Source organism: Stenella coeruleoalba (assembly GCF_951394435.1).
Source record: "Stenella coeruleoalba genome assembly, chromosome: 4".
In the NCBI taxonomy this organism is placed as follows: Eukaryota; Metazoa; Chordata; class Mammalia; order Artiodactyla; family Delphinidae; genus Stenella; species Stenella coeruleoalba.
In genome coordinates, this window is record NC_137149.1 from 31,794,517 (window position 1) to 31,817,500 (window position 22,984).

At 40.7% G+C, this 22,984-nt stretch overlaps 1 protein-coding gene across 3 annotated transcripts in view; it reads left to right on the plus strand.

Annotated features, from left to right (window-relative positions):
* Positions 1–22,984, plus strand: part of PAPSS1 (3'-phosphoadenosine 5'-phosphosulfate synthase 1) — a 109,675-nt gene that overhangs the window by 52,162 nt on the left and 34,529 nt on the right. For all 3 annotated transcript variants that reach the window (XM_079919974.1, XM_079919973.1, XM_079919975.1), the window contains 4 exons: positions 3,989–4,102; positions 6,478–6,589; positions 8,986–9,191; positions 11,920–12,055. In XM_079919974.1, the coding sequence (XP_079776100.1) occupies positions 3,989–4,102; positions 6,478–6,589; positions 8,986–9,191; positions 11,920–12,055 (568 nt within the window). The remainder of the gene's footprint in view (positions 1–3,988; positions 4,103–6,477; positions 6,590–8,985; positions 9,192–11,919; positions 12,056–22,984) is intronic.

Here is a 22,984-nt window from a genome sequence, read left to right on the forward strand (position 1 = left end):
GTTGGAACACAGTACAGCAGGGATTTGGGGCACGTTATTAACGTCTCCTGAGCCTTAATTTCCTCATCTGTAAAAGGAGGACAGCAATAGCTTCTCCTATTTTCATAGGTAGGATTGCATGAAAATTAAATGAATTAGTTCACGTGAAGCCCTTAGAACATTGCTGGTATTGTTGTTAGCATCCAGTAAATGTGAGCCCCGCCCCGCAGTTTACATACTTCAAGTCATTTGTCACAGCAGCCCTGTAACTACACACACACACACACACACACACACACACACTTTTTGGTGGCAGTGTTGTTAAACAGCTGAGACGGAGACAAGGTGAGAAATGTTAGATAACCTGCTCAAGGTTGCACTGTTAGAATCTGAACTCAGGTCTTAAGTACAAAAATCAGAAATAACTGACCTATAGACCTGTGTTGCGTTCTTGTAGCTCTTTTTGGTTTTGAAAATGTTGTGTGTCTAATGTTTTGTGATTAATGCAGATATTTAATTTCAAGTGTGTTTTGTGAAACTACCATACTCTTTCTCACAAAAGCCCTAATGAATGCCTGACTTTTTGTGTAATTTAATTTAGCATTTGTTCCTAGTGTGGAGGACTTAAATTCTTTATTTTACAAAAATGTGTGTTCCTCAAGGTACCTTTCAGAGCTTTACATGTCCAAGAAGCTAATTGAACGTATAGGGAGTGTGTGCAGTTCCCTTAATGTACATCATACTGTTCTGGGAAAAGTTGATTCTGAATTTTTGTTTTCTGGTTGAGGGAGTAATAGCCTTTGTAGAAAATGCTGAAACTACCAGTTGCCCTGTAATGCCCATGGGTGAAAAACGCTTGGAGGGGAACATATATAGGGTGATGGGTTTTTCTCCTTTCCACATTCCCTTTATTGCTGTTTTATAATTTAAAATAAATGTATTAAAAATAATTCCTGGAGTTAGAAGGTACAGAATGGACTACCTTAAGCTATTTCTCTCACTAGATTTAAAAAAGAGTCTTTACAAGGTTGTACGGTATTTACATCTACAAAGAGAAAATTGAGGCTGTCTCTCTTCTTCATCATTATTCTTTGATGCCCGCATGTCGTGTTTACCGTTAGTAAATACAATAAGTAGCCGTCTGCTGTGGGTACCTACTGCAGGCTTAATTGCAGAAGGCGGTCTGGAAGGTTTATGAAGTGCCCTGTGCTGTGCGGAGTTTGTGCTTAACACACACTTTCTACTTTGCCGTGAGTGGTGGGATGCTCAAAGGACACAGGGCTTCCAGAGACCTAGCTGAACGTGGTGTGGTAGTAAGCAGTGCTTCTTTATTTATGTCTTTTAATTTTATTCTTTCTTTCTTTTTTCCTTCATGTTTACTCTTCTTATTCATTCTTGGGTTTTTCATGAGAAAGATCAGAGGCCTTGAATTTACTGGTAGGAGGAGCTTGATTTTGGTACATGATTTAGCCAGTGCTCTTCCATCTTTGAGGGAACAGAATATCAGAAAAATGTAGTAGAATAATTCTTTCTAGATTCTCAGAACCCATACGGACTGCTTGAGTGGTAGCACTCAGGCTTTCATGAGATCGTCTAGCTTTGAGACACATATCTGACTCTGCTTTTTTCCACTACTGAAGATATTAATGAAAGTCCAAATGTAAGTTGAAGTTTCTTCCCAAACATTTTCTTTCTAAAAGTAGTAGGTATTGTCCTTAAACACCTGGTTCTTCCATTAATATTCATTTTGAATTACTTTTTCTGTTGTTTTTTAAAATGGGTTTTATTTTTTAGAGCAGTTTCAGGTTCACAGCAGAACTTGAGTGGAAAGTATAGAGAATGAACTCCCATGGCTCCCCTCCCTGCCACACACAGCTTATCCTGCTACCAGTATCCCTCACCAGAGTGGTACCTTTGTTATAATTGAAGAACCTACATTGACACATTGTTATCATCCATAGTTCATAGTTTACATTAGCATTGAACCTTCTGTGGGTTTTGACAAATGTGTAATGACATTTATACACCATTGTAGTATCATAGAGAATAGTAGTTGCACTGCCCTAGAAAATCCCCTGTGTTCTTCCTGTTCGTCCCTTCTCCCCTCCCCTGTAACCCTGGGCAACCACTGATGTTTTAACTGTCTCCATAGTTTTGCCTTTTCAGAATGTCACATAGTTGAAATCATACAATATGTAGCCTTTTCAGACGGGCTTCTTTCACTTAATAGTCTGCATTTAAGTTTTCTCCATGTCTTTTCATGGCTTGATAGCTCATTTCTTCTTAGTGCTGAATAATTAATATTCCATTGTCTGGATGTACCACAGTTTATCCATTCATCTACTAAAGGACTTCTTGGTTGTTTTCAAGTTTTGGCAATTATGAGTAAGGCTGCTGTAAACATCTGTGTGCAGGTGGATGTAAGTTTTCACCTCATTTGGATAAATACCAAGGGGCATGATGGCTGGATTATTTGGTGAGAGTATGTTTAGCTTTGTAAGAAGTCACCAGATTGTCTTCTAAAGCAGCTGTACCGTTTTGCATTCACACCACCAGGGAATGAGAGTTCCTGTTGCTCCGCATCCTTGTCAGCGTTCGATGTGGTCAGTGTTTTGGTCATTCTAATAAGTATATTCTAATAGTGGTATCTCATTGTTGTTTTAAATTGCATTTCCTTGATGATATATGATGTAGAGTATCGTTTCATATACTTATTTGTCATCTGTATATCTTTTCTGTGAGTTGTCTGTTCAGGTCTCTGGCCCATTTTCTAATAGGATTCTTTTCTTACTGTTGAGTTTTAAGAGTTCTTTGTATATTTTGGGTAACAGTCCTTTTTCAGATATGCCTTTTCCAGCTATTTTGTCTCAGTCTGTGGCTTGTCTTCTCATTCTCTTGAGAATTAATTTATTTTGCATAAGAAATTATTGCTTGGATACATATGGAAAACCCTTAATCAGTGCCAGTTTTGGATGCTTATAGAGATTACTTGATTGATTTGACTGGAAAGTTTTAAAGTAATTAAACACATTTGGTAGGATTTCCCAGGTGGTCCAGTGGTTAAGACTCTGCCCTTCATATGTATAGCTGCTTCACTTTGTTATACAGCAGAAACTAACACACCATTGTAAAGCAATTATACCCCAATAAAGATGTTTAAAAAAGAAGGAAAAAGAAAAGACTCTGCTCTTCACTGCAGGGGGCGCCGCTTTGATTCCTGGTCAGGGAACTAAGATCCTGTATGCTGTGCAATGTGGCCAAAAAAGAAAAAAAAAGGAAAACCCCCAAAAACACATTTACTAATTATTCCTAGGTATATGACAAGTGTGAATGGCCTTGTAAAGATCACTGGATGAGCCGTGTATAAGAGCAGTGTATAAGTTTGTGGTAATTACAGACAGATACTTGTGGGACAAATGAGATAGAAATGAATACTAGGACGTTTGGTTAAAATTTCCGGACTACATTTCGTAAGACGTCAGAGAGTGCTGTTTCTCAAACTGCAGTGGTGGGAGTAGAGCTGACGTGCTCTGGAATACTGTGTTACATGACTAAGAAGGTGGCTTTAGTGACAATGGTGACAAAGATGCATGTGGAAGCTGGAATGAAGTGGTTTTATAATATGTTACAGAAAATAATGATTATGTTTAGAGTGCTTTTTTTGTTTATTTCTTTGCTTCCAAATTATTTTTATCATTACCCCTTACTTGAGGTTACCTCTTCTTTGCCGTTGCATGATCTTGACTTATATGGCATATTCCAGGAATTTCTGTCTCACTAGATAGTGGGAGATTATGATTAATGAAGTCTTGCACGTGGGATGTTACCTGCTTGCAAGTAGACCAGCTGTCACTAGGAAAATTGATTGGGAGGTACAGCATTAAATCCCTGTCTTACACTTCGTTTTTTAAGTCTCATTTTGAAATGTTAATTTTCTTCATTAAGATACCCTTTGGGGAAAGCTAAATTGTTGAATCAAACATTTAACTGTACTTTTGTGTATGTATAGGATATTGTACCTGTGGATGCCTCTTATGAAGTGAAAGAACTGTATGTGCCAGAAAATAAACTTCATTTGGCAAAAACAGATGCAGAAACATTACCAGCATTGAAAATTAATAAAGTGAGTGCTTTGTTCCTTTTCCTACTGAGTGATTTAACCTTATGTATAGTGGTTAGTCTGTAGAATTTGTGATTTTATTTTTGTGTTTGAGGGTGTGGGTGATAGTGGTAGTTGTGTATATCACAATTCCCCAGGGATGGGAAATATGTTTTATTTGTAAAACCGTATTTCCAAATTACCATGGCTTTGATTTCATTTTAGTCATAACATTTATTTATTATGAAATATCAAAGAACAAAGATTATGTAAGATTTTTAGGCTTATCAGAAGGAATGGATTCTAAAAGGTTAAAAACCTTTAATAATTAAATAATTAAAATGAACAGTTTTTCCCTTTAAACATGTTTCCTAATCCCTTGTCAAAACCCTGACTTTCCCTTTCTTATATCGTGAAGAATAATTCTGTTGTGTATGTTAGCTCTAATAATAGCATTAGGTGTTTTTCCCAATAGAAAACTGCTTAGTTAAACTAGATATGACAGTGGTGACTATAATTTATCACTTTCAAATCTTAGGGAATTTTAAATTGTGTCATTCAGATATACTTTAAAAATGGAGAGATTTAGGAATAAGAACGTAGACCGGGACTAGAATTTCCCAGCCTTTCTTTTAATATAGTTAAAATCCCGGACACCCAGGGAGGTGCCAAATGTGCAAGTAGGAGAAAGAAAAATAACCCCCAAGCCTTCTGAGGTCGGAGGAAGACTCTTCAAAGACTTACTCACATTCCTGATAGGAGTATATTATCTAGGTGATTTGTGTGATTGGGTTTCTGACCAGAAGCTAAGACATGCTGCAGGGGAGCAGAGAGAGGGAGAGTTGGAGAGCAGAGGCACTCAAAGCTGACTTTGCAAAGGCACAATAGATTTTGTCACTGACAGACTGTGCATCAAATGAACGAACACACACACACACACACACACACACAGGGCAGGGAGGAGGGAAGAGGAGAGAGAGAGAGAACAAAACTGAGAATGAATGCATATGAATCCAGGTCAGTTAGACTCAATAACCCAGAAAAACAGCTGCCTTTTCTAAATGTGATCTTTTTTTCAATACGGTAGTTTGTTCTTTGCACAGCAGTATGCAAAGTAATTAATTAAAAAAATTAGGTTACATCATATAATGTATGCTAGGCTGCCATAACAAATACCATACCCTGGATGGCTTAAACAACAGAAATTTATTTTCCCATAGTTCAGTAAGTTAGAAAGTCCAAGATCCAGGTGCTGGCTGATTTGTTTCCTGGCGAGGCTCCCTTGCTGACTTGCTGTCAGACGCCTTCTCACCTTATCCTCACAGTGTGTCCGTGGGAGCTCTGGTGTCTCTTTCTCTTATGAGGGCACCAGACCTGTTGGGTTGGGACCCACCCTTTAGACCTCATTTATTCTTTATCACCTCTTCAGGGCCCTATCTTCAAATACATTCACATTGGGGGTTAGGGCTTCAACATATTTTCAGGGGGACATAAACATTCAGTCCATAATAGATACCATCTAGAATTAGATTCCAATAGAGAAGAATAGTGGCCATTGTCAAAGGTTTAGGAAAAATTAGTAAGAGGAGAACTTGAAAGTGAAACAATTTGGTGCACGAATATAATTTTTTCCTGTGAATTGAAGGAGGGGAATGCTTTACCATTATTTGATTTTTCAGTGGAACATGCCAACCTAATACTTTGGGTATACATGGTAAGTCACATCATAATGCACACCTCTTGGCCAGGTGCTTTATCTTTTCTCATATGAGAATCACTGCTCCGTGTGTATATATATACACACACACACAGTTAAAAAATGAGCATATCCAGCTTGCGTTAATTCATCAATTCTTTAATATTCTGATGGGATCTACTAGAAATCTTAAAGTTCAAGAAATAATATAGTGTTTGTAAAATGAAGGGTACTCTGTCATTGGTGAGGGATTTTGTTTTGGTAAATATTTTATCTAAAGTTTGTTTTAGTTCAGGACAGTGGTTGTTAGAGTGTAGTTTCCAGACCATCATTGTTAGCATTTTCTGGGCACCTGTTAAAAATACAAATCCTTGTGCCACAGCAAACTAGCTAAATCAGAAACTGGGGGGTGGAGCAGTCTTCATTTAACAAGCCTTCCAGAGGTTTCTTAATACATATTAAAGTTTGAGGACCACTGGTTTAGGAGATGCTATTCTTATGGGAAGCCTAATGTTATTCATATTTATTAAGAAAAATACATACTTTCCTAGTGACCTTATTGTTTATTAGATTTGTAAAATCTATAAACATTCTCGAGAAGTTCGTTTCCATTGCTTTCAAAATTAAACTCCAAAAAGCCATTAATGCTTTTGTTCATAAGTACATGAAATAAAGCATTTTTCTTTACTGTCTCGTTTACTAGGTGGATATGCAGTGGGTGCAGGTTTTGGCAGAAGGTTGGGCAACCCCGCTGAATGGCTTTATGAGAGAGAGAGAGTACTTGCAGTGTCTTCATTTCGATTGTCTTCTGGATGGTAAGACGTTTAAAAATATTCAAGTACATTGAGTATGGAAAAGAAAGCACACAGTTGCAGGGATTCGTCACTATTTATAGAGAGTACTGGTAACATCTTAACGGAGATAGCACTTAAAGACTAAATTATATCAGTACTGAATATTTTAAACGTATCATGAGATCTTTCCATTTTTAGTTTTCTTGATTGTGACTTATTGCAGGGGGAGAAGGACAACCTGGGGATTAAGGCTGAAAATGGATTTAAAAAACAAATACAGTTTCCCTATGCCATATCTACCTGATCACGGTAAAAAGCCTCTCCCCAGAAAGTGTACATACTTACTAATTGTGCTGTGCTGAAGCCCATGCTTGCTTAAGCCGGGTGTTCTAACAAGGAATCAGGGAGTCCCAAGTTAAGGAGTCCTGAAATAGGTGGTTAAAAGGATGGTTCTTCCTACTCTTTTAAAACACTAAAAAAAAAAAAATTGCCAAAGAAATTGATATTTAGGGTATTGTAATTACATTCCAGCTACCTTAAACTTTGTATATTGTTGGTAAGATTAATGTACTACAATAAAGAAAATATTGCTGAATGTTAAAGAACTATGCCGTATGATCCAGCAATTCCACTTCTGGGTATTTATGTGAAGAAAACAAAAACACTAACTAGAGAAGATAGATGTTCACAGCAACATTATTTACAATTGCCAAGATATGGAAGCAACCTAAGTGCCCATCAGTAGGTGAATGGATAAAAAAGATGTGGTGTATATATATATATATATATACACGCGCACACACACACACACACACACACACACACACACACACACACAATGGAATACTATGCAGCCATAAAAAACAATGAACTTTTGCCATTTGCTGCAACATGGATGGACCTGAAGAGTATTATGCTAAGTGGAATAAGTCAAACAGAGAAAGATAGATACCATATGATTTCACTTATATGTGGAATTTAAAAAACAAAACAAAAGAACAAACAAAACAAAAACAGACTTGTAGATACAGGGAACAAACTGGTGGTTGCCAGAAGGGGGTGGGGGTAGGCTAAATAGGTGAAGGGGGTTAAGAGGTGTATAAACTTCCAGTTATAAAATAAATAAATAAGTCACAGGTATATAATATACAGCATAAGGAATAATATGGTAATAATTTTGTATGGTGACAGATGGTTACTAGACTTATTATGGTGATCATTTCTTAATATGTTTAAATGTTGAATCACTATGCTGTACATCTGAAATGAACATAATATTGTACGTCCACTATAATACTTAACTTTTAAAAAAAAGTCATAGAACCCTGCAAAGTTGCGACCACGTTCTTCTGTGTTATAACTTCTTTTGACTGGGGAGTAAAATAGATACTAGAAGATGTAATTCCTACTCATTGTTCTCAAGAACCTTTAATATAAGAATTAAATTATACTTCTTGATTTTCTTCCTTGGAAATAATGGTAAAGTCTTTGTGGACTGCCTTCTTAGTTATGACTTAGTCTTGGGTGTGGTGTAAATCTACCTATTAATTTTCCATTTTGAACTCCACCTTACGGTGGTAATTTTAAAACAACCAAACTGTTATCATGGATTTTATTGACGTCTTTTGCCCAAAGAAGGCATGCCATGATTTCCCAAAAAGTGTGGTTTCTCTTTGATAACGTAAATAATATCCACATATGAATCTGAGAGTGTATTTTATTTTTCTAACTTGCGCTTAACGAATAGGAAAGAAAAAAACACTTTCAGAGCTTGAAAGGTTGGGAACTGAGAATGTGCTTTTGGGCTCACTGGCAACATATTTTGGTTTAAATGGAGCCACTGATTATTTACTGCCTCTGTTTCCTGACCAGTATAGCTGGCATCAGTTCCATTCTGATTAAAAAACAAAAAACTTTTTGAGTGTTTTTGTCTTCCTCTCTCAAGGATATCCAGGTATACCAAGTATACTCAAGTTACTTAACCAACTTGCCACTCAAAATGTAGTTGTCAGCGGTATCAGTTATAATATTTTTCCTGTAAAGGCCCTGAAGCATAATTCTTTGTCTTACTCACGTATTTTTGGTGATGTTAGGCTTAACCCGCTGATTCTTCCTTATTCAACAGTTGCTTAAACTTCTGCGCTTCTTCCCCCTAAAGACAGTTTCATGAGTGGTTGTGAGGAGTATTGCTGCACACAGTGTTGATGTTCTTAATTTTTGCTGTTTTGTTTTGTTTTCAACTCTGGGTTTGTTGCTTGTTCTCTCCCTGCTTTTCTGTGCCAGATACCAGTGGAACACTGTCACTGGAGCAATAAATCTTTTATTATTTGAAGAGTGTCTACTGAAGTGTGAAAGGTAGATGTCAGGCCCGCTGAGTAATGCAAGCTGTGTGCTTTATGTTCTTTTGTGCCCTGCAGGGGGTGTCATTAACTTGTCAGTACCGATAGTTCTGACAGCTACTCAGGAAGATAAAGAGAGGCTGGACGGCTGCACGGCTTTTGCTCTGATGTACGAGGGCCGCCGCGTGGCTATTCTTCGCAATCCAGAGTTTTTTGAGCACAGGAAGGAGGAGCGCTGTGCCAGGCAGTGGGGAACAACATGCAAGAACCACCCCTACATCAAGGTCCTGAGTAAACCTTGCCGCATTTTATCTTGATTTGCCAATAATGTTTGTGCTGAAATGTGAGGCATTACCTGTATATCAACTATGCCATTGGAACTGTTAATATTTTGCAGAATCAAGGCTGGAACTTAGTGTGAACTTTTAAAGAAACTAAGCGAAGGAGCTCCCTGGCAGTCCAGTAGTTAGACTCAGCGCTTTCACTGCCAGGGCCCTGATTGGACCCCTGGTCGGGAAACTAAGATCCTGCAAGCTGCATGGTGCAGCCAAAAAAAAAAAAAAAAAAAAAAAGAAAAGAAACTAAGTGAAATTTTAGTAGCTTTACCTAGAAACTTTATATAGCAGCTGTTTAGATCATGGAAGTGTGTTCAATTTCATTTCATTGTCTTATGTAGGACAAAAAAGGGATAAACTTAAAAAACAGGCAAATATATTGTTCTATAAAATAAAGAGGTTGAACTAACGGTGCCAGACATTCCTTCAGCATTAAAATTCTACAGTTATTAATAACAAATAACATAGTTTACAAACCATGCTTATGTAAATTTTTTGAACCACATAGCAGACCTATAGGATGGGTGGCATTTCCATCTTACACATGGAGAAATTGAGACTTTATGGGGGATATATGTTCTTGGCCAAAGTTAGGCAGCTTATGGTTGGGATGAGGGTCTGATTTGAATCCAGGACCTTGGGCTTTAAAGCCATCTTCCATAATCCTTAGCAGAAAGTCATTATTGGCTTACGTAGAGCTTCCCGTACTCTGTAATCCCTACCACTAGAGAGTACTTTTTGTGTGAATTCATTGGAGGAGACATTTTTTAATCACTGAACGTATGTGAATGCTGTTTATATTGTGTGCCACTTTTATTTAGAGCAGTCTGTAAGACTTCTCAGGTTAGTTAGGACTTGGTGTGCAGCCTTGAGGAGCCAATAGGATTTGGATAGGAGGGAGCTGTAAGAAACGGCTTCCCAGGTTTCTGCGGCAGGGGGAGCAAAGACTCGGTGTGTTTGAGAGAGGGTTGGTGGTTCGAGTGGGAGAGAGGACCTTGGGCTTCAGTTTCTACTCCAAGGTGTTAAAATTTTGTTCAGTCATAATAACAATTTACATGTATTTATGCTTTTCAGCCACGTTTCTGCTTTTCAGTCCTTACAGTGACCCTTAGAAGTAGACAGGGTTATTTTCTTTATTCTGAGGAGTCTTAGAGTAGGTTCAACTTGCCCAGAGCTGCAGAGGTACCTGTGAGGTGTCAGGATTAGAGTCTGTCTTAGGTCTTCTGTGCTCTTTCCCCTATGCTGCTGTGCCTTCCTAGGAACAGAGAGGTGGCAGGCAGATTTGACAGGGTCACAAACGACGTGGTGATTTGGGAAGCCAGCTGGGTGGTCTAGAGCAGGGTGTCCCTCTTCCAGCCCCATGCCCCCCGGTACCAGCCATGCCCTCCCGGTCTCCTGGCTGGAGTCCAGCTTCCTGTCATACTCATTGAAATCCATTCTCCTTAGTGCAGCCAGAGTGAGTCTTTTAAAATATAGATCTGAACATATCACTGCTCCCTTTAAAACTCTCCAGTGGCCGCTCATTGTAATCAGAATAAAACCTGTGAGGCCCTGTGGGACCCGGCCCTGGCCTTCTTCCACCATCTCTTCCACTACCGCTGCCCCTCTCCTTGCTTTGGCCTTTCTGACCTTCTAGCCACATTAGCTTTCTTTCTGTTCCTCAAAGACAGAAATGTGTTTCTCGCCAGGACTTTGCAGTTGGTGTCCCTCTGCATGAACTACTTTACCTCTGTGACGAGTTCCTTTTCATCATCTCCGGTTAAATGTCACCTTCCTCAGAGAGGCATTTACTAACTCCTTTCTCTTAAATGCCATTCACTCTACTCCCTGGACACTGTGTTCCAGTGCCCTGTTTGTTTTCTCTGCAACATTTATTTATCACTAGCTGATAGTTCTCTGGTTTCTCCTCTGTCTTGCCCACTAAAATATAAGCTCCATTGGAGTAAGATCTTTCTCTCTCGTTTTCTGCTGTATTTCCCAGTGCCTAGCACAGGCCCTGACACATACCAGTGCTCAGTGAATATTTGTTGAATGAGTGGTTTGGTGGATGGGTAGAGACCTACTAGTGAGGGAGACCAGGCAGGAAGTGACTACGCAGTTGAGGTGCATTGTTAGCAGGTAAGTTGAAGCCGTGGGGGAAGAGCTTGAGCTGCATTGCAAAAATGGTTGGGTCCTAGAGGGTATATCTTCTCCTCTCAGATGCAGAGAAAGGACACGAGTGGAGCCGAAAGAAATTTGAGGTGGTGTGGAGATTGGAAGGCAAGAATTTGTGTTCAGCTCCATCATCAATACTTTAATTGCTCAAAAGTTTAGGATTGGAGAACACAAGAGGGCGGGATGACCCAGGCTCACACACTTTTCTGTTAATCGACATACAACAGCAATGAAAAGAATGTTTAGGTTGCTTAAAAAAGTCGTAATTATTCATTTTGATTTTGTTTGCGTTTCATATGCAAATATAATAGCTGCGTCACAAATCCTTTGCAAAATTATAGAATATATTCTAATTCTACAGCATCTCTAATGCCAGTTCAGTTGATAAACCAAACAGATTTACCATTGACCTTAAGATGAGAGTAGTTTACAGGTATATTTAGCTTGTATGAGAGAAATGTTCTTACTTATTTTGATATTGGTTCCTGTTAAAAAAGAATTATCTCCTTTCTCTTGCCATTAGATGGTTATGGAACAAGGAGATTGGCTGATTGGAGGAGATCTTCAAGTCTTGGACCGAATTTATTGGAATGATGGTCTTGATCAGTACCGTCTTACTCCTACTGAGCTAAAGCAGAAGTTTAAAGATATGAATGCAGGTAAGACATGGACCTAATTATCTAACATGGGATTACTTGGAGTTTCTCCTTGATGGGAGGTTCTCGAAGATTTTTTCCAATGCTTGCTAAAATGTAAGGCAGAATGAGGAGTAAAGATAAATTTAGCAATGGAATATGTAAGGAAAGGTAGTCAATCTGAATCACCCTACGTAGTTCACTCATATCAATGTGCTTTATATCCCAGAATGTCTTATTGGAGTGGAATGTACCACTGCAGAAAATAATAGAACAACAGTATCACATTTGCTATTCATTCAGCAAGTGTCTGTTTTGCATCTTGATATGCCAGAGTACCAAGTGCTGAGGATTCATAAATAAATAAGACAGGAGTTTATGGTGTAGAAGAGAGAGACTGTCAACAAATAACAGAAAAAGTTGTTGAAGAGTAGGTTAATAATGATTTCAGATTTCTGGATTAGGAGGAAATGGAGCAGTAAATATAGAGAGTTTGTAGAAACTATTCTTTATAGTACTGTCTTAGAAAGTGCCCCAGGACAGGGATTTTTATATTAGACATCTGTGATTAGCAGATGTTTTACACAGAAGTAGGTAAATGATGTGTTTACACGGGTGCGCCCACACTTGCAAATTCCGGGGGCCTGCCACAGCATTCGCTGTAGATTTTAGGAGGCTGTTTTTTAAGGTCTGAAGAATTTGAAGCCTCCTACAATCATGCTGCTAGTGAATTCTCACCCACTACAGAAATGGTTAAACACTAAGCCTTGGTGCTGCTTTTTAAAATACCTTCTGTGTACAAATTGAGGAAATGTGGCCGAGAAAAGTCAGGTGGGTATGGATGCCTTTTAAGGGACTACCCGGCCACCCAGCCGTATTTATTAAGCAGAAGCCCGCCTTCCCAAGTGACTCCAGAATCTGGGCAAGAGCTCCCATTTCATCAGTTGTGTTTAGGTCCTGTGACCTCTCAGATCCTTGGTAGTCATTCAGAGTCCTGTGTGCACACTGCCCCCTACTTTACCACTTAGAAGTTACGTGGTTGTGGGGAAAGGGGTTTCCTCTCTACGGCTCAGTTCCCTAGTTGTACAAATGAGGACAGTGATGGTACCCGACACATAGGTTTTTATTTTTAAAAAGTGAAATGAGCTAAGATGCTTAGGCACCGTAACAGTACCTGGCACACAGCAAGAGGTTAAGGTGTCATTATTTCTGTTACGTGAGTTGGAAGCTAGTTTTACCAGTAAGTAAAGGGCATACAAGTAAAGGGAAGAGAAAGAGTATCTGTTTTTTCTTAAGCTGTGTCGTAATTAGCTGATACTTGAAATGATGTGAAAGGGATCAAGCACTGGAGGCCCGAGATGGACACACACTCTTCAGACCTCCACAGTCCCCACCAGCCTGCCTCGTTCATGCACATCTTTTGCTTGGCCCCCTTACGGTATTTGATCGTGTGGTGCCCCGTTCTTCCTTCCGAATTTTATTCCTCTCCTCTGAATTTGAAGCACATATTTGGCTTAAACTACTTGTGCAGGAATTTCTCCGAATATTACACTCGGCGCTTGCTAATACAGCAGCTTGTTTTCTTCTCTTGCTAACACGTTTTGGGCCCAGTCGTAGAGGACTGTGTCATGAACTGTATTATGACTGCTGTAAGTCAGTGATGGTGCCGTATTCTCTTTTGTCACTGTGTGACTTAAAGGTCCGTGTGTAAGTCAGTTTTGACCTTTGAGATGTAAGCAAGTGGGGCTTCTGGGAAAGGTTTTCCTTCCTGAAAAGAAACTGGCTTAGGACAAAAGTTATCCTTTCCCATCCTTCCTCTTCCTCCTGCTTTGGATGCTGTCATGTAAGGGTGCAGTGTTTGGAGCTCTGGTAGCCATTTTGTACCGTGAGGATCCATAAGAATCTTATACTGTTTGAGTTTCTGATCCAGCCCTTGGGTCATCTGTATCCAGATTCGTTATTCAAAGACCTAATGCATGTTTGAGTTGTATAAGACACTTCTAGTTGGGTCTTTGTTTATTTCCATCCAGAAGCATCTGATAGTTTAATATGTGTAGACTTCTCTCTTTTTTTCTGGTGAACAGGACATGTTTCACTGAGGACTTGCTGAGACCGCCTTGCTTACTTTAATTTGTTTTCAAAATAATTTATATCTGGAATTCGTGTTACTAAATAAATTTTTAGCACTGTTGAGGGGTCTTATCAAGAAATTATCATTCATAATCCAAGACTTTATATTACGTCTGTTTTACATTCTTCCTTGTGTACCAAACATTTTAAATCATTTAGAGGATTTGTTGCATAATGAGTGATTGCAACTTTGTTTAAAGTAGCTGAGAGCTGGTTATTAGCCTTAAATCCAGCAAAAAAGATGATGGAGTGTTATTTTGTTTACTTTTCCATTTTAGACTAAGGCAAATAAGCAACAGACTGAGGAGGTCCCTTTATAGTTCTTATTCAACTCTTTCTGGAAGCCAATAACAAGTCATCTACTCTTGTGTACAAATCATAGTTCAAGGGAGGGAAAACGGGGAATATTTTTTTTTCTTTTACTTAGGGTTTCTATTCTTACCTCTCCCTCCTTCTCCTTCCCTCGTCTTAGGGAATATTAGGTAATCTTTGATTACCCTGTGTGGGTTGTTATCCTGTGCACATTGATATGATCAGTTTTGCTGTTTCTAGACCATTCTGTAGCTGGAAGGATTGAGAGGTCTTTAATACCCACGTCAGTGATTGCAAGGTGACACGGTTCCAGATGGCAAGTTCTTTGAACCACCGATGATTGACCACTATCCTGGAAAGAAAGACTGAATTTCACTTAAGCCAAGTAAGAACCAGTCAGTGTTTATTACACACAGGGTACTGGTGTCCTGCTGGGTTACAAAGGGAAACGCTGACATCATTTCTCTCAAGCTAGTATGTGGTAGCACAGTGTTGAATACATCTGAGAAAGCTTTGTCAAGTTGTTGAACCACAGACTGTATTTTAAATGAATGGATAGAGACGGTAGATGGATATATTAGGCTAAGTGGGGAACAACAGATGCCTGAGAAAGCTGAGGTGGAAGCAGATAGTTTGCCTCTGAAGGCACTGGGCTTTCTTGCCTGTATGTGGCAGTGGGCTGGAGATGCTGTAATCTGAGATTGGGTGACGGAGCCTCTTGTCAGTCAGGTCAAGGCCCACTCAGATGAGGCTGTGAACATTATCTGACAACGTGAGTGTTTAAAGATGGGCGGTCAGGGCTGAGGGAACCGCCAAAGAATGATGAGGCATCCGGGGACTAGCAATTTGGGGTAGTATGACCATTCCTGCAGGGCATCGGAAGGCAGCATTGTTTCTGAAGTGGGATAAGAGGAGCTGGAGCTGTGGCAAGGGGCTGCCGGGCAGGAGCTAGTTGTCCGGGGTGTAGACCCCGCTGGGATCCCAGCGCTGAAGCAGGATGCTACTGGGGCGAGACTTCTGTCCTCCGTCCTCTGGTTGCCTACTGGTGTCTCCCGTATGGAGGCAGGAGTACAGCACTCCCACCCCCAAACACGCACACACATGCACATGTACACACATGCACATGTGCACACGCGCACAGAGGCACGAGACAGGACTGGACAGGAAGGGGAGTGGAGAACAGGCAGTACAGTGTCCAGCTGGCAAAAAAGCTTTATTTCCAACATTATTTTTCACTCTAATTTGAAAGCATTTCTAGTCCTGAGAAAGAGAAACAACTTGCTGCCGTATTATGGGGTATGAGAGTGCCTGTTGGTGAAAAATTCTAGTCTATTCATATTTACTCAAGTAGCCTAGCCCTGTCTTGTTGATTTCTTTTCCCCCCTCATGAGCAGTTTAAGTAAAAGAAATGACAGTCCCGAGGGAGGAGGGGGATCAAACTCTTTCTCATTTCCAGCTCTCTTCAAAAAACTCCCACAGAAACATAGCGTGCGTGCACCCCAGCCTGCCTCCCAGCAACGCTGGAGTGATTGTCAGGACCCTCTTGTTCAGCTACTGTATTGATTTGGGGAAAATCAGAAATGCCTGTACTTAGAGCTTTGGGGTAAAGTGGCAGATAATAGAGCTTGCGTAGGACTGCAAGAGAAGACTTATCAACTACTGCTGTATGCAGGCCAGTTTTCAGAGAAGTTGAAAGGAAGACAGCAGGCGGATGTTGTAATTCTGGGTCTAGTGGTTGGGATGCAGGCCGGGGCTCTGCCTGTGGGCTGGGCAGCGAAGCGCAGGTCTGAGAAATCTGGGGGAAGGAGTTAGCAGCGCTCCCCTGCTGACCAGCTCATTCGTTGCCCACAGCTGCCCTGCTGGGGAGCTGCAGTTGTCCCCGGACCCCTCGCTGAGAAAGTGCAGCACAGGGGTCCAGCCCAGTGTTTGTACTGTGCCACATCAAGGTTCCGTGGCCGTGGCGCTAGATTAGGCAGCCTGTGTCCTGCACGTATTCTGGGGGTCAGGGCCCAGCCCCCTCCCACCACCAGAAAACACTCACGGTTGCCGTTCTTCCCCTGTCAGAAATCAGCGCATCCTGAGAAGAACCTTCTTCACTGTCTTCTTCCCCTTCCGTCTGCTGGAGGGAAAGGGATCAGACCGTACTTGTTAACATGGTGTGTTGGCTCCTGGACTGGATGGTGTCGAATCCGGAGGAGAGGGAGAGAAACTGTAGTCCGGGGCTCTTCCTTTACTTAGACATGAGGTATAGGAGAAGGTGCAGGTTTCAGCAGCTGGACCTGCTTTTGGCTTGAGATGTGAGGGTGGTAAGTGAAGGTGAAGGAATTGAGGGGTGGGGTGGTAATGAGCAGTGTCTATTGAAACATTGTTAGTAAGTCTCTGTAACTGATGAGTTGGAAGCTCAGGACTTAGGGATGCAGCTAACGGAAGCCATCTGTATGCACGTGGTAATTGAATCCAGGCGAAGTGGGGTAAGTTTCCTGAATGAGTACGTAAAGAAAGAATTTCCTAGGACCCAGCAATGAACTCTGTGGCTCTGAGAGGACTACAGGATGTCAGAAACAGGTGACTAGACCAAAATGGGCCAGGCAGAATATAAAATGTCATGCACATTTGATCACATCTATGTAAAAACGTGTGCGTAAGGAGAAAAACTAGGAGACTATGCAAAACCCCAAAAACAGTTATATTAAGATAGTGCATTTGGGGTGGTTTTTCCCCTCCAAGTTTTCTTCAGTGTTTCATGGTTTTTACTAAAGAAAAAGCATAAAGAGGCAGATGAAATAGAAAAGGTTGGTGCCACGGTTAACAGGCCTTGAGGCTATGAAGACAGTGGCATAGTCTTTTTTTTTTTTTTTATGTCAGAGGCAGCAGAGAGGTCAGGACTTTAAAACAGGAAAGTACCTTTTGGGTTTGCCAGGGGTTTCATACTCACCGTGTGGCAGAGCAGGAAGGAATTAGTTGAAGGAGTGACTCCATTCCCGTTCTTTTCTTCCATCACTTTATCCTTCACATTGTCACCAGACTTAGCTTCTGAAAACAAAGATCTAATCATGTCCTCTTGGAGCTGAAGGAAGTATATTCCTTCTAACATGGATTTATTCTCTGATAAGTGAATGTTTGCTTCTCCTCCGCTGACTAGATTGTAAGCTCCTGGGGGCAGGACCAGTTTCACTGTCCCCCCAGGACAGCGTATCTAAAACAGAATTTTCATCCTGTCCCAACTCCTTTCTTCCCTGCCCCCCTGCCTGCTTTGGCTGCTGGATGGAGGCTAGATGGGGTTGCGGGGGGGACCAGTTGCCTCATGAAGCAGGGATGAAGGGCTGATGTGGGCACGGGGAGTGAAGAAAGCAGGGTTTAGTGAGGTTTAGGGAGCAGAGCGATGCGGTGCGTGTGGAGGATGGCAGTGGTCCTCCAGAGTCTGAGGCTCTGCAGTGGGTAGTGGTGCCTGCGCTCAGAGGTCGTGGAGGAGGACCAGAGGTGCAGGAGGAGGCTGGCGGGAGTGCTATGAGGCAGGTGGAGAGACGGTCTGGAGCTTAGAGGAGTTTCGGTCAGATGACGTAGACCTGTGAGTCAGTAACACGTAGAGCGCTGCTCAGTGACCTCAGCACCGGGGAGGGGTTTGAGGGAGCGGGCAGCGCCAGTCTCTGCCGTGTGACCCCATTCCCACTGTGTAGGTTGTCATTGGTCAGACGAGCCTGTCTGTATCCTGGGGGAGGAATAGATTGAGTGAGTGGGGAGAATGAAAGAGTTGGTGGATGGTTTATTTTATATGGAAAATATGGGAGCACGTTTCTGCGCCACAGTCTTCTGATTTTGCTGTCTCCCCACTCCACCCACTGACCCTCCCCCAGCTCAGTCCCGCACAGTCTACTAGCCTAATTTTCTGGGCAACATTACTGATTAACTCACAGTCTCTGTTTGGAACACAGTATCCCTCCTAACCTATCATTCAAAATTCTGCGCGATCTCACGTGCTAGGCTTCGTATCCATGTTTGACAAGATGGACGATTCTGTGTCCTCAGACGCATCTGCTTTCCTGCCTCCACACTTCTGCTCACACCAGGCGTCTTGGTCGCAGTGCTCTTACTTCCATCACCCGAATTTCATTTGTCTTTCAGAGGTTGGTAAACCACAGCCTGCACGCCAAATCTGGCCCACTGCCAGTTCTTGTAAATAAAGTTTTACTGGGAGATATCCACAGTCGCTTATGCATCGTCTGTGGCTGGTTTTGCACTGCTCGGCAGGGTTGAGTAGTTGCAGCAGAAGCCGCATAGCCTGCAAAGCTTAAAATATTCACGCTAGCTCTTGAAGGAAAAAGTTTGTTCTTGTGCACGGCACCAGCAGCTTCACAGTGTAATTTCTGTAAATCACAATTATGGAATTCCTGGTCCTTTCCCAGGGATGGCGGCAGAAGGCTAGAAAGAAATGGAAATCATAAATGTTAATATTAAATTCCAGTCATTTTGAAGATAATGTCCCATTTTCAAACACGGTTGAAACCCTGATCTTAGGTAAAGCAGTCTTAAACTAATCCGTAAAGAGTTATAAGCGAAAAGACCAGTATTTTCTACCAGTTATGGTGTGACAACGGGGAATTCGCTTGTCCTTTAGAAAATGGGGATGAGAATGTGAAGAATTACTGAAAGTTGCTCTAAGTATCAGTGGCCCCAGGTCCATAGTGGCCCATTATTCTTTTTCCATCCTTGATGGAAAATTGTTGGAGGAAAATGTAATGGTGATGCATACTGGGTTATGTTAGTTGGGACAATACCTTGGGAATGTAAGCTTCCAGTGGATCAGGTGCTTCCATTACATTGTTGATCCACATAAGTTCTCTAGTGGGGAAACCAGATGGTAGGGATGAAAATGCAGTCTGGAGCTACAGGCAGTTAAAGCCATTTGTGTAATTCATTGATAAATAGTTACAAGGGATTGAAAAGGCTGGAAGTTTAGGAAAGACCTGTTAATATTGGCAAGAAAAAATGGGCAGACAGAGCAAATGATCATTGGATTTCTGAATGGAACTGATAATAAGGAAATAATTCTACCTGGAAGAAATTTTGGCAGCAAAATCCTTTATATGCTGCTAATGTAAACTTTTAATAAGTCATTCATCTTAACTTTATCTGTTAAATGTCCAGTGTGGAGCTAGATTAATTCTTTTTGGAAAGGAAACCTAGGTAGATGAATTATTAGAATCTGTGAAATACGTATATTTGAGACAGAATTTATTTATGTTTCCTTTTGCACATGCTGTTCATATAAATAATCTTGCTAAATGGCAGTTTTACAAAATCAGGTTTGACCTGATTGGAGTCTAGGAATGTAGTCATCATACACCTGAGATGTATTACCCAGGGGTCCTATTCACAGTTAGGCACCTGTTCCTGATTAAGGAAGGCGAAGGCTGCATATTGCAGCACAGAGCTAATGCACCCTCCTCTTGGAAACACTCACTGGAGTGTTGGTTCGTACTAGAGTAGACCTTGAGTCACCAGTAGAACAGTGGGTTCAATTTCCTGCCAGGAACTTTTAGATATGGTGTTTTTTTGGTTTTTTTTAAATGAATTGGCACTGTACATCTCACCGTGCTGGGTACTTTATATTATTTTATCTTCATAACAGTAACCTTAGTATCATCCCCACTACGAAGATGTCAAAAGTGAAATTAAGTCCTTAAAGACCACAGTCCGTGGTTAAAAATTGTTAGACCTGTAATTTGAACCCGTAAATATCATGTTCCAAAGCAGTGCTGCTTCTACATGTATCTTCTCTTTTAAAAATTATTAGGGAAAATTTGAAACATATGATACTTAATCTGTAAGTAGATACAATAGTGTGAATAAATCCCTATATACCTCTAACCCAAATTCAGTGGTACCAACTCTTGGCTCCTCTTGTTTCACCTGTACCCCTACCTACCCCACTGCATCCCTGCATATTATTCTGAAGCAAATCTCAAACCCTATGTCATTACCATCTAAATATTTCAGAAAGCATTTCTTAAAGGTAAGGACTTCAAAAAATACAACCATGATATCACTGTTGCACCTAAATAATAATAATATCAATAGTTTCTTAATACTATCAAATATCTAGTCAGTGTTTATATTTCTGATAATTTCATAGTAGTCACATTTCTTTTTTTATAGTTTGTTTGAATCAGGATCGAAATAAAATCTACATGTTATAACCAGTTCATATGTCTCCTGTCATAATTTTTTACTTTGTTTTTTAACTTTTTATTTTGAAATAATTTTAAATTTACAGAAAAATTACAAGAATAGTACCAAGAACTCCTATATATTCTTCACCCAGTTTCCATAATTAACACTATATTTCTTTGCTTTCTCATTCTCACTTTCTTTGAAAGTTGCAGACATGATGCCTCATTACTTAGTTATTTCCATATGTATTTCTTGAAGATAAGGACAGTCTCCTACCTAACCTCAGTGTGCTCATCAAACTCAGGAGAATACCATTGATAAAATACTGTCTAATCTGTGCATTTCACTCACATCACGCCACTGTCCCAATAATGTCTTTTATCACAAAACCAACAATGACAACTAAAATCTTCTCTTTGCCACCTTTCCTTCCTGGTTCGGGATGTCAGTCATGTCTCTTTCGTCTACTTCATTCGGAACAGTCGCTGAGTCTTTGTCGTGTCTTTTACAACTTAAGCATTTTTGAATAGTCATGTCGTTTACTTTCTTGACTGTCTCTCAGTTTGGGTTTATCTGCTCTTACCTCATGATTAGGTTCCGGTTACACGTTTTTGTCAGGAATCCTGCAGGAAACAATGCTGAATTCTTGGGGCGTCATATTTGGTGGCTCACAGTTTTGATTTTGTCCTATTACAGATGAGGCTAACTTTTTCAAAGTTAACTTTTATCATTTAAGATCACGTTTACCAGGTTTTTGTGCTGTAAAGTTAACAAATTATTTTGTATGTACTAACAGGTGTTTTGGGGGAGAGATCTTGAGACTCCATAAATATCCCCTTGTCATCAAACTTTTATCCGCTAGTTTTAGCCTGCTTGCTGCACATGCTACCAAATGGTGATTTTTCTAATTCCATCATTCCATCTACGTTTATTAGTTGACTTTCTACTGTAAGTTAGAGTTTCCACTTTTCCATTCATTTTTATCATTTATTTTATTCTTTCTGGATTTACAGGTTCCTATTTTACTCGGTGATTTACAATCCATTAATATTATTATTTACTTGATATTTAGCTTGTCCTAGGTTGGCCTTTGGGACCGCGTCAGACTGGTTGCTGTATCCTTTTGACAAGTCCTCGTTATTCTCTGAGCACTTCCTTTCCTTATGACACAAAAGACGTTCCAGCTCATGTACTTTCCGTGCCCTAGCCCTAGAATTGGCCATTTTGCTAAGGAACCCTGCTTTAAGTGGGGAATAGTATTTAGAAGGTAAGATTTGGGCTTTAGTTTTGCTCATTGCCACTGGGTAGTCATTGCTCGTAGGACCTTTCAGCAGACAGAACCAAGAAATGTGCATAAGCACGTACACTCACACACATTTATATCTGTTCCTGTATATATATCTGTCTATGTAGCTGAAAACCATGAGGTCACGCTGCCATTTTCAACCCTAATCCAATACCACGCGGTCTTTTCTAGCCTTTCTTCTTTTTGGTATTTTTGCCTCCTCTCCTACAGTGAGAATCCTGGCTGCCATTCTACTCAATCTATTTACTTATTTGCTCTTACTTGCTCTGTTTACGCTCCCAGGCAAATGAACTGTCTTCTCAGCCCTGGCCGTGTTTGCCCCTACCACGCAGGCATCTCCTCGGCCCTGGTGCTACAGGCTTGTGCTGGGCCAGAGTCCTCCTACTCTCTTTCCTCCCCGTGGTGCGAGCCTGGAGCCACTCGCCCCCAACCTCTCCATCAGTGCAGTAACTCACATTAGCCCAGTAGTAGGATTTATTAATGCTTAGTAAGTGTCTCTGTTGTGCTTCAAGGCTGTTTACAAAGAATGGGCAGTACAAAGGGAAGGGAAGAGAGGGGAGAGCACTAAACTTGCTGATGAGACTTAGGCCGGAATCAGAATGCAGGTTCAGTTCAGGCAGTAATCGCCCCCAAATGGAACAGCCTTAGTGCTCATATGCAGGAGACAGTCTTCGTCTGTTCTTTTTTGGAAGGACTGGAGTATAATAGAGTCAGGAAGTAAAATTCCTTCTTGGTCTTGGGGAAGGGGAGTTCTGGAGTTCTACTTAATGGCTAAAAGGGATGTTTTGAAATCTTTTGAAATCCATATACTATATCCAAAATTTGAAGTGATTTCAGAAGGATAGAAAAACTTTCCAGTCTGTACCCCTCCTCCCATTTCCTTAAAGCAGCATAATTTTAAATACTCACATATTTGTATCAAGACTTCTTTTTTGTACCTTATGTCATATAAGGAGGAGGAAACTCTAACTTATAGTAGAAATTCAACTAATAAATGTGGATGGAATGATGGAATTAGAAAAAAATCATCATTT